A 21238-nucleotide genomic window follows, 5' to 3' on the forward strand; every position below is an offset into this window, starting at 1 on the left:
GGACCAAATGTCAGGTCTTGCTCCTTCGGAATCTTCTGTTATTCTGCCCACAATTCTTAATGACGTCATTGTGCCACCCTCAGAATTGAACCTTTCAACCCTATGTACAACACGGGCAACTTGAAACATAAACAGGAAGTGCCAGAAATATTCAGGAGGCTCGGCAGCTTCTGTGACTGACCTGAGAGAGTTCTCTTTCAGTGAGCCTGCTGACACCTCAGAGTTGTTGGACTAGCAATGTCAGGAGCAGACTATAGGTGGTAGACTTGGTGCAGCCAACGAGGAAGTCGCATCTGGGAAAATAGCTCCCCCCAGTGCCTTGCCCAGTCTCAATGGTGGTGAATATGGGCATTTTCCCACTTGGGCCTGCCCACAGTACCCAAAACCCCAGGAAAAACTTGCCCCTTTGTCTCTCTTTCTCCCTCCACAGATGCTGCCAGATCTGCTGAGCATTTCCAACATCATGAAAAGTTTGGCAATGAGGCATTTTCAGATGTCTTGGACCTATTTCTCAGTGAAAATTTACTTTTCTATATATAGGGGAGATGATTTTTACATCTGTTTGCAGGATGTGGGCATCACCAGTTAGGCCAGCATTTATTGCCCATCCCTAATTATCTAGTGGGCAGTTATGAGTTAACCACATTACTGTGGGTCTTGGAGTCACATGTAGGCCAGACTAGGTGAGGACAGCAGATTTCCTTCTCTAAAAGATACTAGTGATCCAGAGGGATATTTTCCCCAACAATTGACAACTCTTTAATCATTAGACCCTAAATTCCAGTTTTTATTGAATTGGGATAATAGGAATGTTTTGGGATTGGAACTCAGGTCCCTAAAACATGACCTGGGTAAGTGAGTTAATAGTCGAGCTAGCTAGATTTTCTAAAGAGTACAACTAGAATGTTATCTCCTTCCTCTGCCAGGGACCCAGGGAATTGACAGCGGAAATGAGGTGGGAACTGTTTCTACCAGCGTTGTACAAACTCTTTGACCACACCTAGAAAATGGCTCATCACTGTGTCTCAACGTCATGTGCAGGTAATGGATCCGAACACGCCCAGTGACACCCAGATTCCGAGAATGATTTTTTAAAAGAACAATATAATTATATTTCATTAATTGTAAACTGGAACTGCCCCACCTTTCACAACTTCAAGAATAAATTGCTAACGCATCTCTGTCATCTAAAAATATTGGCCATCAAAGAGCTCTGATGAATTCATGATGGGTGGAAACAGTCACGTAATCCAGGAAGTGCAACAAAGGATTTCAATGCAATGGGACTCTTCCAAGATTAAGAAAGAGGTGACATTCTTTAATTCTCCCTTGTTGTTGTTTTGACCCGTAGAGGTTTTATCAGTGTTACCAAACTGCATTCTTCTCAATAAAACAAGATGTTAAATGCTCTTAGATGACTCAGCTGTTTAATGGCCGTACACAGTAGAGTCAGACAAAACTCCAAGGACTTGAATTCTCAGGTTCCATTTTACGAATTGGATCTGAAAAGCCTTCAAATTATTGTTGTTGTTAATAGTAGACAAACAACAAAAGCAATCGATAGACATTTTGCTCCTTGAGTTCATGGATCTGCTGGAATGATGGTTATAAGAATGTTGTGTAAATCCAGTAAAAGTTAAGCTGGTTCAGAATAACTTTAATACTGTAATTTTTCAAACTGTCCTGTTTGCAAAGAGAAACTGTTAAGCTCCAAGACATTAAGCAGTTCTTTTTACTGAAAAGACAATTTTCCTCGGGGAAACTGAAAGAAAAAGCACTGATGTCCTCGCTATTTTCATAAAGGCATTCCCACCCTTCTCTGTAGAGTTGCTAATATATCGTTTCTTACATTCACTATTAGCTTGTCATTGCTTGTCAAAGATTTCAGTGTTCTAATAAAAAGAAATCATTTGCATTGCTGTAGTGCCTTCCTTAACCGGAAGATGTTCCGTTGATCTATTGAAGTGTTGCCGTTGTGCCATGTCAAATATCACCGAGCGAAGTCAGCATTGTGCGCTGTTCCTGCCACGTGAAGACTTCCTCATATAAAGAAAGGAGAAACGTATTCCTAATTTTAGCAAAGCAATGTGCTCCGATTTTGAGGAAACTGAACATGGAAGTGAGGTAACAGAACTTTAATGACAGCTTTCACTTTAAGCAATCTCATCATATTGCGGCCTTTTCCACAGGTTAAACAAAAAAGACAGTCAAACCTGCCACACAGTGCTGTGCCTTGTTCAGCACGGCACCTACTATTTTACTGGTTGAATTGAAAGTATTGTGAATTGCTCGAATCTGGTGAGAATTATACTGAGGCCGAACAATGGGCAGACATTTCGGTGTAGCTGAATAGCATTCCCAATTTTGTAAATATTTTGACCTTAGTTCAAAACAGTTTTTCTTTAACATCAGTAAGAATATTTCAAGATATACCACTCTGTAGTAATAAAATTGTTTCTCGTGTTGCGCTTTGGCAGTTATTTATGTTTCTTTGTCATGTAGTTAAAAATCCCTTTAAGACATATCATCATTCCTTCGATTAGTTCATTGTGCAGTTGTGTTACCAAAGGCTGTTTGATTTGCAGCAATGTTGCATTGATATAAAATTATAGGCCTGAGGTCTTGTGAAGAATAAGGCCAACACGCACATACAAATTAATTCCATACATCAATTCCTCTGTTTGCAGCATTTAATCCATGGCCACTTGCTGAAAATTCCCCCTTGTAATTTGTATTAAAAGATTTGAATTAAGCAATAAGCAAAGTGAGAATTAAATGCTTGAAAATACTGCGTGATTAATCAATTCGAATAAATTCACTTTAAAAGGTGTGTCGACTGTAACTGCATCAGAATATATTCTGTTAATAAACACTTTTTCAGGAACAAAGAAAACCAAAATTTATAAAGTGTCGAAGAAGCTGAAATATGTCACAAAGTGCATTGCTGAGCTCATTTCTAACAGGCCTGTGTTTTCCTGTAAAGGGCATCTCTACAAATCAGTGTTAGAATCATTGGGGGACAAACAATATCATGAGATTATCATGGAAAATGTGCTGCAGCACTCCAAAAGCTAGTGCTTCCAAACAAACCTGTTGGACTATAACCTGGTGTTGTGTGAATTTTTAATTTGTCCACCCTTGTCCAACATCGGCGTCTCCAAATCATCATTATTTTTAAACTCCAAACCCTTAACAACAAAGACCAAATTTCATTTGCCACTTTAATTCATTTGTTTCTTTCAGCACTGCAGGGTAACTTTCTGTGTTTCACACAAAAGAACACCCAGATCCCTCTGTTCTGCCCTTTCTTTGAAGTCTCTCCCCATTTAAATAATAGTCTACCTTTTAACTTTCCTACGTTAAAATCCATCTGCCAGTCTTTTGACCACTCACTCAACCTATCTATATCCATTTGCAGATTTCTTACAGTGTCATCACAATATAGCCTCCCATCTATGTTATATTTCCAAGAAATTTGTATACTTTACACTCTCCCCTCCTCTAAGTCACTAATATAATGAGTAAGTAATAAGGCCCTAGGACTAATCCTTCAATTTTCCAATTGAAAAAGACAATTTAATTCCAAGTCTCTGTCTCCTGTGTATTAATCAATCCATAATCCATACTAATATATTACCCTCCCCCCCCCCTCTCAATATCACTTGCTCCTGTCTTATGCAATAATGATTTATGTGACATCTTACTGAATTCCTTTTGGGAATCCAAATACTCTATATCTACTGGTTTGTCTTTATCAATTCTGCTTGTTATGTCCTCACGAATTCTAGCAAATTTTTCAAAGATGATTTCCCTTTTACAGACAATGTTGACTCTGTTTGATTACATTAAGCTTTTCTAAAAGTCCTATTATTTCCGCATCCACATCCCATTGCAGCATAAAGGGGAAGAAATGTGTTGGTAAACGCTAATACCTAAAAATCCCTTTCTAACTCCAGCAAAATTCTGGTTGGCAGGGGTGCAAATGGATCCACTGTATCTCTGTATTTCAGAGGGCATGGGTATGGCTGTTTCTCAGCTACTTCCAGACTTCTGCCCATGATACCCTTGCAAGACCTTAGTCAAAGCTCTGACATGTCCAAATTATATGCCATTTGCCTATTTTTTTGTCCACACTATCTATTTCCTCTGCCCCGACTATATCCCATTGCAGACTTTCTACATCCTATTGATAACTTACTTACTTGGTGTCATTGGCAAAAATAGCTACCATAAATTCAGTCCCTCGTTCATGTCATTAAATGAATTGTAAATAATTGCAAACCAAGCACCGATTCCTATGGCACTCTACTAGTTGCCACTTACCAAACTGAGGAAAATCTATTTATCCATACTGTCTGCTTCCTGTTGGCTAAACAATCCTCTATCCCTGCTGATATGTTACTCCTTCCACCATGTGTTCTAATGTTAGTTTTAGATTTATGGCAGAATGCATACCTCTCCCAAAATTTATTAAATAGTCAACAAGCTCATTTTTCATGAGACCTTAGGTAAAGTGCCAACATAATAGTGACTGCACTTCAAGAAAAATGTGAAGGCCTTTGAGATGCCCTGAGGATGTGACCAGACTTATGAGTTCTCTGTTTCTTCCACCAGGGGTTACTGGATGGGATGAGCAGCTAATCTCTCATTCCCTCCCTAATCCAGAGTAACTGAGACTATGTGGGACCTACTACCTCCACCTTAACATAGTACAGACCTGGAATCAAAGTTCGAGGCCTCTGGTCTATATGGGCTTGGGTGCACCACCACCTTTTACAGACTGAGTCACTCGAGAGAGGCTCATCAAAGATCAAGTTGATATGTGTGAGGTGACAATTGAACCATTGAAGTATCTCACTCCATAACAAATTGGTTTCTGTTTCAGCTGCCTATCCAAGCTGAGGGTGACCTGGATGATAAATCTCCATCAGATTATGGAACATCAGATGCATTGTGTATTGAAGCATGGCAGCAATGGAGCAGGCAGATCACAGCATGTGGCAGTAATGCTGATCTGGATATGGTGAGCTTTGCCTGAAGAGTCATGGATTCTGCTAAAACGACTTCTGGGTTTACATTATTATTGCAAGACTACCTTTGGCTTGTCACCAACTTGGATTTCCTAGCCCGTTTGAGGAAACGTGGGCAGGAAAGCAGATGTGAAGTTTCAGATTCAGTGTCTCTTCCACAGAAGTTCTGAAGAAGTGTCACTGGATCTGAAACACTAACTCTGCTTTCTCTCCACAGATGCTGCCAGACCTGCTGAGTGCTCCCAGCAATGTTTATTTTGGTTTCAGGGTATACTCCTTCCTGGATATTCTGGTTGGGGTGACTGAATCCACGGGAGGATATCTGGCGTATTATGGAAGGAACAGGTTTTCATTTTGAAATCACGAACGGTCATGTCTTTGTTGAACAATATGAAAATGCTTGATCATCTTTACAATAATGCTGTCAGGAGTTGCATCACTTATTGTCTCTTTGGTTCAGGTACCAAGTCAAACTGTTGGTATTCCCAACAGCAGAACAGCTGGAAGTGTCAATGGAGGCAATGCACTATCACTTGAACACCTTAATCAATGGGGAAGATGGATAAAATCAATTAAGGTAAGAATGCAAGAATGTTCTAAGGGAGATTTCTCGGTAAATTGTTGTTTCAGCTTCAGTAACAAGTAACTAGGAAGACAAGACACCATTGAGAGTTCAGGGGTTGAAGTTTCACACTGGCGACGATTATAAGCAAAAACATCAAGGCAGTAATACTATAGCTACTGCCAGTCTCGACTCATTGAAGCTCAACAGCTTTATTGAATTTGCCCTTGAATGTGAGAAGAAGTCCATTCCAGCCAATGTCCATGAACATCATCTGTTTATAGAATTTCTTCCTGTTGATTTTCTGCTTTGAGTTACATAATGTTCTTGCCATTCTCTGTGCAGATACCATTGGCATCTTTTCTCGTTGAAAGTTTCACTTGCAGAATTCTGTCCACATTGTGTCCATGTCATCTCTTTGGATAAGATACTGGGGACCATTTTACTTTTCAGCATTTGAGTCAAATGGCTTTTAAGAGCCGTAAAAATCGGACAGGGTGTATAATGGGAGGTTTCTAACACCACCCATTCTGCACCATGGGCAAAAATTATGTTACCTGGCTTGATTGGTAATGAGGAGAAAGTGAGGACTGCAGATGCTGGAGATCAGAGCTGAAAATGTGTTGCTGGAAAAGTGCAGCAGGTCAGGCAGCATCCAAGGAACAGGAGATTCGACGTTTCGGGCATTCTTCAGATTCCTGAAGAAGGGCTTATGCCCGAAACGTCGATTCTCCTGTTCCTTGGATGCTGCCTGACCTGCTGCACTTGATTGGTAATGAGTTAAGCTTAAAAGCAAAATGTGCAAAGTATGACAGTGAATCTCAGTATTCTTGTAATGTTGAGAACATAACATCAGAATTGCACTAAAAAACACTGCTTTCCTTGTGTATAAGACTTGTCAAGATATTAAGCATGCAGACTCTTGAGCAATTTTTATTTTCAGGATCTGATCCATTTCGACACACAACATTTTCTCAGAACGTGCAGACAAGATTACTTGTAGCCCTTTCTTCACCAGATTTTCACTGCACACACTGTTGGCAATACTGAGTGGAAATGCACCTCCTCATTTCAGTTTCAATTTGAGCTAAATTCCACCAGACGATTCAAAACCATGAAGTGCTGCTGCAGAGAATTGCACAGACCACAACTCAGTCTGTTGTGGGAGCTGTGAATCATAAAAGTAAAGTGGGCGGCACGGTAGCACAGTGGTTAGCACTACTGCCTCACAGTGCCACAGACCTGGGTTCAATTCCGGCCTCAGGCAACTGGCTGTGTGGAGTTTGCATTCTCCCCGTGCCTGCGTGAGTTTCCTCTGGGTGCTCTGGTTTCCTCCCACAGTCCAGGCTAGATGAATTGGCCACGCTAAATTGCCTGTAGTGTTAGGTGAAAGGGTAAATGTAGGGGAATGGGTCTGGGTGGGTTGCTCTTCGGAGGGTCGGTGTGGACTTGTTGGGCCGAAGGGCTTGTTTCCACACTGTAAGTAATCTACAAACTGTATTCCCCAACTGGTTCTAAGTTAAAGTCTAATTAAATATTGCAACTTGTAGCATGCCTATGTATTCTAATTAGCATCAACCCCAACTAACATCAACTTGTTAGTTGACTGTTCAAGAGCTCTCGGGAAGGAAATGGCTGTTCTCACTTTGAAGATGACTGTCTAAACCATGGAAATGCTATAATTTTGAACTATTATCAGCAGGAAAATACCCAAGCTGAATTAAACATCTTAAAGAACAATCGCTCAGATCCCAAGAACTTCCTCATTAAGATGCTCAACCCTTATTAATTGCCTTGTGTAACTGCAATAGAGGTTCAGCAGTTGCATATGGAACAGCCTAGAATGACCTTGGGCTCAGTTACATGCATAATAATTTATAATCCTACAGGGAAGTTTTACCACTTGAAATATATACAGAAGATTAGTAGCTACTAGGTCTTATTAAAATTGGCATTCCCTGCAGGACCTGTCAGGCAACCAATGCAATTATATCAATACAAGATTGACAGCCCATTGAACTCTTGACCATTCATATCTCCACGTAGAGATCTGGTTCCCACATCTCAGTGTTCATGTTGAATTGTACAATTCACCTACAGTCAGCCTCCTTCAGATCTGTTCCCAAAATTGCTGGTATAAATTGGCCTTGCTTCAGCTCTTGGGAGCTCTGGACTGTTCAAGCACCTTGTACCTAGTGGAGGAAACCTACTCTGTGGTGATTCACACCCCTTTTTGTCTATCCCTTCCCAACCACCCAATGGTGGCTTCATGCTACGTGTGTGTCAATGGCAAGGACAACATTTGTTGCCTGTCCCTGATTGTCCTTGCAAAGAGAGTGGTGAGCTATCTTCTTGAAGCTCTGCTGTCTTTTAAGAGTAGATACACGTAACAGCAGTGATTATTAACAACAAACAGGAACTCACTGGATTGGAAGTATTTTCCAATATTTTAAGACACATGTCAGAACCAACAGAATAATGATCATTTTCTTCTAACTCTCTGAAAGATACTCTTTCAGATACTTCCTTTTCATTCATTCACTGTACGTAGGCATCTTTGGCTAGGCCAGTATGGTTTGCCCACTGTTAATAGTCCACAGGGCAGTTAAAAGACAACCATGATGCTGTAAGCCTGGAGTCCCATGTAGGCTGGACTGGGTAGGAACATCAGACCTCCTTCTCAAAAGGAAAGTCAGATGAGTTTTTAAACAATGCTTGCCATGAGGATTGGTGATTCAATTCCAGATTTATATTGAATTCACATTTTACCACTGGCTTGGTGGAATTCAAACCCATCTCCATAGATCATTAAGCATGGGGCCCTGGGTTGTCAGTCTAATGGCATTGCCACTTCACCACCAGTTCCTGTCAGTGTATTCTGAGATCAGGACAGTGGTTCTAATGCTCCAAATGCCCATTTATTTGGCAGCATGACCCCCCAGCCACATCAATAACATCGATCCAGAACTTCCAAATTGACATCCACCAGCAATTGTAGAGAAATCTCATCAATTACAGCCAGGTCTCCAGTGCTGGCTACTCCCTGAAGCTCCATTGTAGTCAACCAGGGTTAAGATTCAAGATTCTTTGTGACTGAATGTAGAGGAGGATGTAGTGTGACAGATGTGTTGGAATGGAAGGGAGGACAGGGTGTAGAGTGGCAGGTAAGTGGCTTGGATGAGAGATGTTGAATGGTGAGTTAGGGTAAGGTTGGGTTAGGGGATGGGGAGGTCTGAGGGAGTCAAGTCAGTGTTTGGGGTAAGAGCTGGTTCATGTCAGAGATGTTTCCAGCAGGATGTCAAGAATGGAGTTGGGGGTGTGGGTTGTGCGAGGGTCATTAGGTCAAGGAGGAATAGGAAGGTGGGGGTGGTATGGGGGGGTCAGGAGAGTTGCGTTGTGAGGACAGGTCAGGGAAGGCAGTCCAAGGGGGAGAGTACGTCAGCGGGATGGTGACATTGCCAGAGCTGGAGTCAATTGGAGGTGGAGGGTGGGGTGGTAAGTTCCATTAGAGTCATAGAGTCAAAGAGATGTACAGCATGGAAACAGACCCTTCGGTCCAACCTATCCATGCCGACCAGATATCCCAACCTAATCTAGTCCCACCTGCCAGCACCTGGCCCATATCCCTCCAAACCCTTCCTATTCATATACCCATCCAAATGCCTCTTAAATGTTGCATTGTACCAGCCTCCACCACATCCTCTGGCAGCTCAATCCATACACGTACCACCCTCTGTGTGAAACCTTTCCAGCTTAGGTATTGAGGAACTAAGCTGGAATCCTCTGTAATCTTCAATTCGATCTCAGAGTTTGATATCATTTTGGAGAGTTGCAGATTGTCCATCAAAAACTTAAAATTTCCAGACAATTCCTGTGTGCTCAGATGCCTTGGGACTTCTGCCTGCTTCCTCAAGCATATCCAGTCTGCACTGCTGCAACAGCCATCTTCCTATCGGAAGATCTGGGCCATCATTTCTAATTTGCCTTCGTTATTTCTGATTTGTGTGTTCTTTCATTCTTGTTGAATGCCAAACAACAGACAATTTGGCAAAGTAGACACAAACAGACAGACTCATTTTAAATGAGCATATGAATCAAACAAATGCCATTTTCAAAGTGAGGTTTTTCTTATTTCTTATTGCTCCTTGCAACATAAAAATTGGTAAGTTGCATAAAACTGGCCTTTTTCATACAAACTTCCTGCAGTCAGAAATCATCATTACTCTCCTCCCCATCCTTGATGTTGATGTCAATCATGTTATTAAAGCAATTAGAGCCCTGCACCCTTGCACCTCTGAATAGAAACTATTACAAAATGAGAGATGCAAACATCTCTGGACCATATATGTGATTTAACCCTTCCCTACCACTTCTCCCCAAATCATCTCATTGACTATCATGATACGGTATTGTGAAATTGTACATGTGTGTGCATCCCAGATACAAGTTACAATCAACCTGCTGGACAATTTAATGTGTATCTGTGAGTTAATCCATCATAAATCAAATTCCTCTTCAAGGCAGCATCATAATATGAAATTAATCTAGATTCCGTCCTCGACAATATAACAAAACAATCTTGGAAATGTGATATTTCTTCCTACTCTGAGGCATTGTTGAGTATTTGTCATGTCTGAAATAGTGATGGGGTAAGTGAGGAAGCTTACCAGGTTACACAATGCTGTTATATTCAAGACCATATAACCATAATACAACTTGCCTTCATGGTCACATTCTGTATAAACCGCCAACAAATCACAACTGCAAATGTTGTAAACAGTGTACAAATATTGAACCTCCTGGTTTCTTTGATTTTTAGGCAACTTGCATCTTCCAGAAATTAACAAGCCAAACATCTGCCAATGTACAGAAGTTCTGAACAGCCTCCAATGTTTGCATGACTTGCCCTTCGAAATTACCTATTTCAGTAGCTTTAAAGTAACAAGTCAAAATAAATCCAGAGCCATCTCAAGTCTTCTCCAGCCCCAGGCATTTCTCACAGGCCCGAACAACAAAAAGACATTCTTATGTCTGAACATCTTTTCTCCTTAACATTAAATATAACATATTTTAGAATCTGGAGACAAAACCTATTATTCAAACATTGAGAGACTAATATCGTTTAATTGCAAATAAATCCGCAACTTTGGACAAGGTGAAGATGTACAGTTAAATTCAAATATTTAAAAGTTACTGCCAGGATGTGAACTCAATGATTAGCTTCTTAAAAAGATCACATTGACTGCCTTACTATGGAATTGCACTGTAGAACATGAAGTTATTGTATTCACACTCCATCCAGGGAGAAGGAGAGGCTCATCATTTCAAATATAAGAATCCCTTTATCAATGTGATCCATGTTTTTATTGTTCTTAAATGTCTTTGGCTGTGAAAATCAAATATTAAAATTATGGTATCTTATGTCTTCATATTTTCATTTTTGTTGGATGTTCGTAAAATATTGAATTAATTTTCTTCACTTCTCCATTACACCTCTGTCTTCTGCTTCTCAATGCTTTCACCCTTCCTCTCTCTGTCTTTTTTTGTCCTGGATTGGTTTTGAATTGACCCACTCTAATGTGCATGACCTTCTCATTGCATGGTTATTTTCACAGTCATTTAGTTTCCTAGTTTGGAAAGCTGCTTGCCATGTTCACTCACAATCCAGACACCCTGCTTCCCTCGCCACACCAATATTACCTGGTACAGGTAAACAACTCTTGATCCAAAATCCCAAAATCTGAAAACCAAAGGTTTTCTTGAGAAGGTTTTATTTTATTAGCAAGGTTGTTTGGCGTGCAAACAGTTAACCCAACCCCACACCTACTCGATGCGTGTCACTCAAGTGTGAGCGGGCGTGGCCCAGCACTGGCAGACCTCAATTCTGTCTCAGGGCCCATAGTACTCACTGCATGCATGGCAACAGTTAATGCTGCCCACAGCCAAACTGCACAGACCACAGAAAAATTAATCACAATTGGATGAAATTCAAGGCAGCAATATTTGCAGGTTAATAGAATCCATCTCTTTTTTATTATCATTTTGTGTGCAATTGCATTTATCTGACACGGAAATGTATGTTCTCAGTAACTCCAGTGAATAATTCAGTCAACGTAAACCCATGTCCACAAGACAGGATGTTTCCATGGACTATTAGATAGGTAAGAAAGGGAGACACAGTGGGATTACATAAACTAAAGTACTGGGATAAATGGTTTTATCATGCACCTTAATGTCTTGAAACTGTTACAAAATTTGCTTGTGATGGTTCATGTACTAGGGATTTTATTAAGTCCAATTTTGTTTTGGTGGATTAAAATGATCCTGTCTTCAGACCGTGAAACTCAGCGCTACGGTCATTGAGAGATTTTCTGGGTAAGTACGCATGAAATTAAAATAAACTGCTCCATCAATAATATTCAAACACATATTGAATCTTTGGCAGGGGAAAGTTCCATAGGGATTGGTGCTTCTGCAAAGCCTCACCCCTTGGGATCTGTATGCCTCGGCTCCATCAGTAAGCCTTGTGAGATTCACGGTATGTAGGTATGTAGGCATTTATTGCCCTTGGGAAAGTGGTGAAGAGCTGTCTGCTTGAACATTTGGTGTGGGTACACCCACAAGCCTATTGGGGAGGGTGTCCCATGATTTTGATCAAATGACAGTGAAGTATATATTTGCAAGTTAGGAGCTTGCAGGAGAACTTTCAGGGGTTGGCGCTCCCATCTATCTACTGCCCTCATCTCCCTCAATGGTCATGGTGGTTGGTTTTGGAAGCTGCTGTCTAAGCAGTCATAGTGAATTCATCCAATGCATTCTGTAGCTGGATGTCAGTGGTAGAGGTAGTGAATATTTGTAGATATGCTACTAATCAAGTAGGTTGTGGGTCTATCACTTTTGTGTTTGATTTTGTCAACACATGCATAATCCCAGCAATTAATATATAGTGTAGATCAGGAGTGAACTCAGTGAAGATTGGTAGGGGAGTGTTTTGGCTAACTCAGCTGTTTGACAGGGAGAGAGTCATTGATTAAGTAACAGTCAATGTGAACTAGGGGTGGTGGGAGAACAGTTGAAAATAGATTCTGACTGCAGAGCTCTCTAGGATTGCTTGTTTGTGAAATACCTCTAAAGAGGAAATATATGAAATTTAAGACAAGGGTAGTTATGGTTTGGAACATGATGTATTCCTGTTTAGCTTTTCACAGGGGATAGTCACAACACTGTTTGATCACCTTCACATCAACCATCATTTTTGGATTTGGTGATTGGACTTTCAGGCAGATGCCAGTATCTTACCCCATTTATGTCAGTTGGGGAACATCAATGATACACCCTCACTTGCTTGGTTTTGATATATTACTAACTAAATATTCTGGAATTCAGACAATAGATATCCTGATTACTACACCATCCAGCATGGAGGACATCTGCAGATTCTTTGAGTGCAAAAGAAAGGTTATCAAAGAATGGATACAGCTAAGACAAATCACAAAAAGAAGAGTGACTAAAGCATAGATAATGTTACACAAACATACTGAAGGGAGTTCTAAAACTTCTAACATTCTCCGTATGTTACATATGTGTCGACTAAAATGTCAACTAATCATGTCTAAAATGAAGTTGAAGCTTTTCTTTTGTTAACTAAACAATTATTTTTTTCATCACATTTTTCATCACACACAATGATCCGAAGACTAGGAAAGGTAAACACACAAAAACTCTGTGGGACTTGGGCAAATGTAGGCCAGGTAGACTGTGGATTTATGACTCTTCTTCAAAAATCCTCACAGTATTGGCACTGATAGAAATTCTGTAAGTAGTGAATAGAGGTATAGGGCTAGAAAATATTACTCAGACACTTCAGTGTTCTCAAACTTCTTTAAAGAAACCCATAAAAAGTCAACATTTAACTGATATGAGGCAAAACCCTAAGAGGCGTTATTTGAGTAATGGTGTGTTTTTTTCATGGGAGGCCGACTGTTTAAAACACATTTTGGATTAAGGTAAACAAGGCAGTGTACAGTACTCCAGCTGCACTAGACTGTATTCTGGCTCGTAAGCACTTTATTAGACTTTTAAATGGAAATTTTCTAATTTGCAGCAATCAGTTGAAAAGTACATAATGAAAAGTTGTATCCATTGAATGATAGGGCAATGAGATGGTACAAGCTTGAGATGACCACTAAAACATTGAAGAAAAATGGAGTCAGAATATAAAGTTCTCATTCTTAAAGTCCATGAGGTCTGTTAAATGGTAATTAGCCATTGCAGTGAATTTACAGTGGGCTGCATTATTTAAAAGGGAGAATTCTGGGACTGTTACTCATTGTTCTTCCTGTGTCTTCAATAACTCATTCTTTTGGAATTTTACCAATCAGTCAGGAAGAAAATGGCACTACTATTGCAACTAGCTGGGCATTAGAAGCTTAAACTTTGGAATCTTGTAATTATTGAGTGGAGGATTTGTTGATGCACACTGTTCTGATTGTTTGGTGGGTCGATTTTGTGACCACCCCTGGAGCATCAGTTACGTGGATTGCAGGAGGACAAGAACACATGAGCGACTGCCAACGGTTGGTGGTATCAATGGCAGGGGATTTCGGGAGGTAAATCATGCAGGAAAAGAACAATGAGCATAAAGGGAAGCCTGACAACAACGTTACCTTGGCTGGAACAGATGAGGCAGTGGCACAGTTTGCAATGTGGAAGGATGGGAAGGGGTGGAGGGGGAATGCATGGCAGATATGGAATAGTGGGTGGCATGGGAGAGATGGAACAAAACTGGAACATGAAAAAGCATTGGGATGGTGGAATGGGATAGGAATTATATTAGAAGAAGGGAAGGAAGTGAATGTGAGTGGCGTGGGAAGAATGGAATAGCATGCAATGGGGATTTCAAAGAACATTGCTGCAATAAAGGCATTATTTTAGTGTAAACGTTTTTTGTGGGTACCTCTAGTTCAAAATAAAGCTGTTTCAAATTGTTTCTGAATTCTGGAGGGTATGCGATTTAATTGAACAAAAGTTCTTTGACCTATTACTGGTGGGGACCACTGATGGAATGCAGCTCAATGAGATTGGCTAATACTGTAGACCATCACGTAGAAACATAATAGAAACTTGCAAGTGAGAATGGTGCCAGGGTTTAAATGATAAAGCCTAGTGGAATAAACACAGTTTCTATTCCTCAAGTTTGGAAGATTGAGTGGCTCTAACAACAAGGTTTCTAAAACAATAAGAAGAATTTCTAAGATCGATCCAGATAAATTATTTCCCCTGGTGGAGGAATCCAGAACAAATAGGCACTACCAATAAATTATACCAAAGTATTTAGAAGTCAGTTCAGGAAGTACTTGCTTAATAAAGGGCGGTGGGAACCTGGAACTCTCTCTAAGATCTGTGGATGCTAAGTCAAATTACATTTTCTAAGACTGAAGTTGGTAATGATTTGTTTGATAAATATATGGAGAGATTTGAATGTAGGAAAAGTAGAAGTCGGGCTATGGATCAGCCAAGATCTATTTGAATGGCAGAATAGGCTTAAGGGTCTACACGGTCCTAACCTGTATAAACTGTTCTCCAGCTTCAACACTGGGAAGTTTATACAGGAATACGGTTTGTTTCCCCCCACCCCCTGCATAGTCACCTTCTCTACCTGTTTAACCTCCTGGGGAAAATGTCTTGGTCACCAAAGTTAATCAAAGAACAATCTATCTTGTCTATTCATCCAAGCTGTTCCCTGTCTCCAACGTGACGATGTGACTGTATCTATGTCACTACAATGGATATTTGCAAGGTAAGGAACAACAGAGAACACTTAAAGCCACAGTTAAGTAGAACACAGCCATTAGTGTTTCAGTGCCAGTAGAGTATCTGGCTCAATACACCTGGACTGAAATATTTAAAGAAGCAGCAAAAGTTTGGGGAAGGGTCAGATATCATTCAATGATGCCACATGAGCAACTGGGCACAGTGGCTCAGTGGTCAGCACTGCTACCTCACAGTACCAGGATCCTGGGTTCAATTCCAGCCTCAGGTGACTGCCTGTGTGGAGTTTGCACGTTCTCCCTGTGTCTGTGCGGGTTTGCTCCAGTTTCCTCCCATAATCCAAAAAAGCACAGGTTGGGTGAGTTGGCCATGCTAAATTGCTCATAGCATTCGGGGATAGGTTAGTCAGGGGTAAATGTAGAGTAATGAGGTAGGTGGAATGGGTCTGGATGGGATACACTTTGGAGGGTCAGTATGGACTTGTTGGGCCAAATGGCCTGTTTCCACACTGTTGGGATTCTAAAAAACAAATGGTGACCCAGAAAGTATCAAGGCAGATTGTGTAAAATCATAAATAATGGCCCTTGATGAATAAAGCACATTCAAATTATAGATTTAGATTAGATTACATTACAGTGTGGAAACAGGCCCTTCGGCCCACCAAGTCCACACCGACCCGCCGAAGCGCAACCCACCCATACCCTTACATTTACCCCTTACCTAACACTATGGGCAATTTAGCATGGCCAATTCACCTAACCTGCACATCTTTGGACTGTGGGAGGAAACTTGAGCACCCGGAGGAAACCCACGCAGACACGGGGAGAACGTGCAGACTCCACACAGTTAGTCGCCTGAGGCGGGAATTGAACCCGGGTCTCAGGTGCTGTGAGGCAGTAGTGCTAACCACTGTGCCACCGTGCTGCCCATTTATTACGGGCAGGTTGAATGGGCTTATAAAAGAATGGCATTGATAATTGTAACTCCTGCTGTCACACAGCACCTCCATAAAAATTTATTCCAACAACTTACTGCCTCCGAAGCATTTCAGCCACGTTGTTAGCCAACAAAACTTCACTGTTTGAGAGGTGGGCAAGCTGCCCATCTGGGAATTGTTTGGTTTAGCAAAGTATGGGAAAAGACATGTTTGCTTGGGTACGGGTGCTTTGCTGAGAAATAATGATTCACAAAATGGACCGATCCAACTGTGAAATTGTCTATTGGTAAGACAATCTCTCTGTGAGCCAGTCGCCTCGCTGCAGTGTAAATACACCCACATGAATGAGATGTGACGACTGCTTTTAATGGATCGAACTCTGAAAAGGGGAAGTCAGAGAGTGACCATGGGGCTTTTTTACAATAAAGCTGAAGCATTTCACAAATCAGTGAAGGGGTCTCGTTGAGAAAATATCAGCTGTTCTCACCAGTAGACATTCTCAGCAAGGAGCAGCTCTTACATCAGGAATTGATGGCTCAGACTATGCTGTGACAGTACATCTAACAGCCTCTGCCATCTGTAATGGTGTGTTAGAAATGTCCTCCAACAGTTAGGGTTTAAATATTTTTGTGTGGCAAGTTGCTGAAACTGCAAGCAGGCAATGACAGCGTGAGGGGAGACAGGCACCTGGTTCCTGCAGGAACAGGACACGCAACCTTGTTTCCTTAACTGATCAGTTTGAGAGACAGTGAAATGTATAGTGTAGGCACTGAGAAGGAACTGTAGATGAGAGTGGATGAATTCCGTAACAAATCGGGCACAGAAAAGCGAAATAATGAGACAAAGAGAGACCAGGTTATGAGAGCGGGAAAGAAGAGACAGAAAGGAAATGTCAAAAAAAATTATGTTTTTAAAAACTTTGAACACAAAATTCTTAACAGTACAGGTCATCTGCCAATTGCATCTGCACCAGCTCTCTGAAAAACTATTAGGACTTACTGCCATTGTCCGGCCTTTTCGCCATAACCCTGAATATTGTTTCTTTTCAAATAATCATTAAATGCCCTCCTGAATGCTTCAATCGAACCTGCCTCCATCACATACCCAGCAGTTCATTCCAGACCCAAACTACTCGCTGTGTGAGTGAGTTTGCTGCTTTTGGAAATTACCTTATGTCTATGCCTTCTTGTTCTCAATCATTTTATGAGAGGGAACAGTTTCACCCTAATTCTCTGAATAGCCCAAATGTGATTTTGAAAACTTTTATCAAATCTCCTCTTAGCCTTCTCTCCAAGAAAAATGGTCCCAACATCTCCAATCTATCTTCATCAGTGAAGTTTGTCATCTCTGCAAATATTCTCATCAACCGCATCTGGACTTTCTCCATGCTTTAACCTTCTTCTTAAAGTGTGCCATCCCAGAGCTATGCACAATACTCCAGCAGAGGTCTACCTAGTGTCTTGTACAAGTTCAGCATAACCTTCATTCTCCTGTACTCTATATGTCTTGCTTAATGCTGTATGACTTATTAACTGCTAGCTCTGTCCTGTGACCTTTAGTGACTCTGCATCCAGGTCTCTCTCTGCTCCTGCAAACTCTTTATTTTATACTAATTCTGAAAAAATTCCACAGAGGTTGGTATCCTGTCACCAAGTCACCCGTTATGTACATATGAATAGTACTTGATACTGATCCAGTTCCCTCAGAGATAGCTCTCAGAGTGACCAAAATCTCTGACACTCCTGTTATTATCTCAAGATCAGAGTGGTGCTGGAAATGCACAGCAGGTCAGGCAGCATCCGAGGAGCAGGAAAATCGTCGTTCCTGCTTCCTGATGAAGGGCTCCTGCCCGAAACATCAATTTTCCTGCTCCTTGGATGCTGCCTGACCTGCTGTGCATATCCAGCACCACTCTAATCTTGACTCTAATCTCCAGCATCTGCAGTCTTCACTTTTGTCCTATTTATATCTGTCAGCCAGGGCTCCCTGACTGGACCAGATTAATCAAGGAACACATATTCTATGAGGTACACTGGCTGACCTCGTTACAATCCGTACAATCTCCTTGTTCTTTTGACCAAAATGTACTACCTCACACTTAATCTCGTCAAAACCAACATTGCAACCTTTTTTGAACAACAGTGTTACATTTGAGATTTTCCTGTCCCTGGAACCACCTCTGAGCCCAGGAAAGAGTGAATGGAGTGAATAACCTTGGACCCAGTGCCTTATCAACGTCAAGAATTAGCAGCCCATCCAATACCTCTTCCTTATCTGAAACCCTCCTAGTGCATGAGTTAACTTCTACTGACACTGTGACTTGGACAGCATCTCCTTTCTTAGTAACTACACAGGCAGAGTATTTATTTGTCTCCACAGCCATGATCACACTTAAAATCTGAAGATATGAGATGCCACACTTGAAGTGTTCAATTTTCAGTGCCAAACATACTAAACACATTATTAATTTGAACTAATTTCCAGCTGAAAATTAATTTTGCATCTACAGTGCAAACATAGCAACTTTATGCCAATCAATGCCAAATTGAAGTAACACAAAGGGTGGCTTGGTGGCTCAGTGGTTAGCACTGCTGTCTCACAGCACCAGGGACCCGGTTCGATTCCAGCCTCGGGTGACTGTGTGGAGTTTGCACATTCTCCCCGTGTCTGTGTTCCCTGTTCCTCTGGGTGCTCCGGTTTCCTCCCACAGTCCAAAGATGTGCAGGTCAGGTGGATTGGCCATGCTAAGTTGCTCATAGTGTTAGGTGCATTAGTCAGGGGGAATGGGTCTGGGTGGGCTACTCTTCGGAGGATCGGTGTGGATTGTTGGGCCAAAGGGCCTGTTTCCACACTGTAGGGAATCTAATCTAATCTAACTCAAACTGCAGTGCTAAGGTATTCATATTGAACAGCACCACGACACTCACTCTGAAGTTTCTGCACAATTTACACCTGAGTAACACCATGAGTTAATACCCTCCATGAAAACAAATCAGCCAAACCTAGGCACATGGAACATTTTTAATATAAATGAGGAGCCTGTTTTACACACTGTCTGAGGAAACATCTACTTGTCCACTCCTTGTACACTATGGGGAAACTGTCTAAAAAAATCCTGACGAGACAAGTAAGAGTGCATTCTGTTAAAGTAAAAATGTTTTTTCTCTTATTGAAATCTAGGTCATAAATCTTGTCATTTATTATACTAATAAGGAATATAGTTACAATGCTGGTATCTGCCTGACAGTGTGGGAAATTGACCAGATATGCCCTGTCCTTAATAAACAGAGCAGATTAATCCATTCGGATACTGCCGTACCAGTCTATTCTCCTGATGGAAGAGGTGAGCAATCAATTAAGCAGCACCTGCAAGGGAATAACCTGCTCATTGACACTTGGTTTGGATTTCACCAGGGTCACTCAGCTCTTGACCTCATTATAAGCTTGGTCCAAATATGCATGAGAGTGCTAAACCCCAGAGTTGAAAGAGAGTTTTTGACATCAAGGCAGCATGTGACTGAGTGTGACATAATGGAGCCCTTTCAAAACTGAACTCCAAAGGAATCTGGGTCAGGAGGGGAGCAACTCTCTACTGGTTAGAAGGATACCTGGGGCAAAGAAGGATGGTTGTAGTTGTAGAAAGTCAATCATCTCATCTCCAGGAATTCCTCAGGGTAGCGTCCTCAGCCTAACTACTTTCAACTTCTTCATAAATGACCTCCCCTCCATTAGAATGTCAGAAATGAGTCACAACGTTCAATGCCATTTGCAACTTCTCCATAAGCACATAGCCACCAATTGTTTGCTTCCTCATATGCAAGCAACCACCAAGTTTCTAAGTCACAAGATTTTTGGACCAAGTCCCTCTTCAAGACCTAAGCACAAATATGAAGACTGAAATTCTAGTGCAGTACTGAGGGAGGTGCTGCACTGTCCCAGATACTGCCTATCTACTGGACAGTATGAACTGATGCCCCATCTGTTTACTTGAGTGGATGTAAAAGATTGCCTGGAATTATTAGGAAAAGAACTGGAATTAGCTCTGGTGTAAACATCATAAAAACAAATTATGTGTTCAGTACCACATTGTTGTTTGTGGGATCTTGCTGCGTACCAGTAAGCCATTTAAAACAGAGGTTATTCTTTAAAAAGGTAGTAGTTCACTGAATGTCAAACACTTTCAGATGTCATATAGTCATGAAAACATGCTACATAAATTCAAATAGTTATTTTTCCTTTCAAGTCATTTTAAGAAAATGAAAGTTATATTAAAAGTAACTACCATGCTCCTTTGTACTTTAAACAATTCATATGACATTCACAATGTGACAGAATCGAACCTGCAGTTTTACAATAATTTTCAACTCATCTATTTGAGGTGATCCAGCCCTCAGCAGCTTGAAGTATTGGGGATTTCAGCAAAGTGGAACAGAAGCAAGTCTGCAATGTGCTCCCTCACCAACAGCCAACCAGTCAGTGTCAAAATTGTAGCAACATCTGTAGCTGAACAGATCCCCTATCAGAAGAGCTCATTGTTGAATTAAATCTGACTCAGTGGGTTAGTTATTATCTTCCAAATTGTTTTCAGTCCCCAACATGGAAAAAAATTTGTCTTCCGATGAAAGCTTTATTTGACCCCCCTCTCCCTAACACGACAACCCACAGAATTAGAAACAAAACACAACAATTGTCAGAAAAGCTCAGCATCTGTCGAGAGAAATCGGATTTAATGTTTCAGGTCAGGTGATCCTCCCTCAAAACTGTTCTCCTCAAATCTGAGGAAAAGTCACTCAACCCAAAACGTTAACTCTGATTACTCTCCACACATGCTGAGCTTTTCCGACAATGTCAGGTTTTGTTTCTGATTTACAGCGTCCACCGTTCTTTTGGCTTTTCTTTAGCCCCTAGAATTGTCTCTGTTATGGTGACTAATTAACA

General features: G+C 41.1%; 1 protein-coding gene across 1 annotated transcript; it reads left to right on the forward strand.

Annotated features, from left to right (window-relative positions):
• The first annotated feature begins 1199 nt into the window (after positions 1–1199).
• On the forward strand, positions 1200–11007 carry LOC122563822 (uncharacterized). The gene is made up of 5 exons (XM_043718015.2): positions 1200–1308; positions 1925–2124; positions 4886–5023; positions 5491–5607; positions 10412–11007. Exons 2-5 carry the CDS (start codon positions 2086–2088, stop codon positions 10469–10471), a joined length of 354 nt encoding a protein of 117 aa, XP_043573950.1. The 5' UTR covers positions 1200–1308; positions 1925–2085; the 3' UTR covers positions 10472–11007.
• The last annotated feature ends 10231 nt before the right edge of the window (positions 11008–21238 follow it).

This window comes from Chiloscyllium plagiosum, unplaced genomic scaffold (assembly GCF_037043375.1).
Source record: "Chiloscyllium plagiosum isolate Xiang-an unplaced genomic scaffold, Cpla_swu_hap1 HiC_scaffold_31, whole genome shotgun sequence".
NCBI lineage: Eukaryota > Metazoa > Chordata > Chondrichthyes > Orectolobiformes > Hemiscylliidae > Chiloscyllium > Chiloscyllium plagiosum.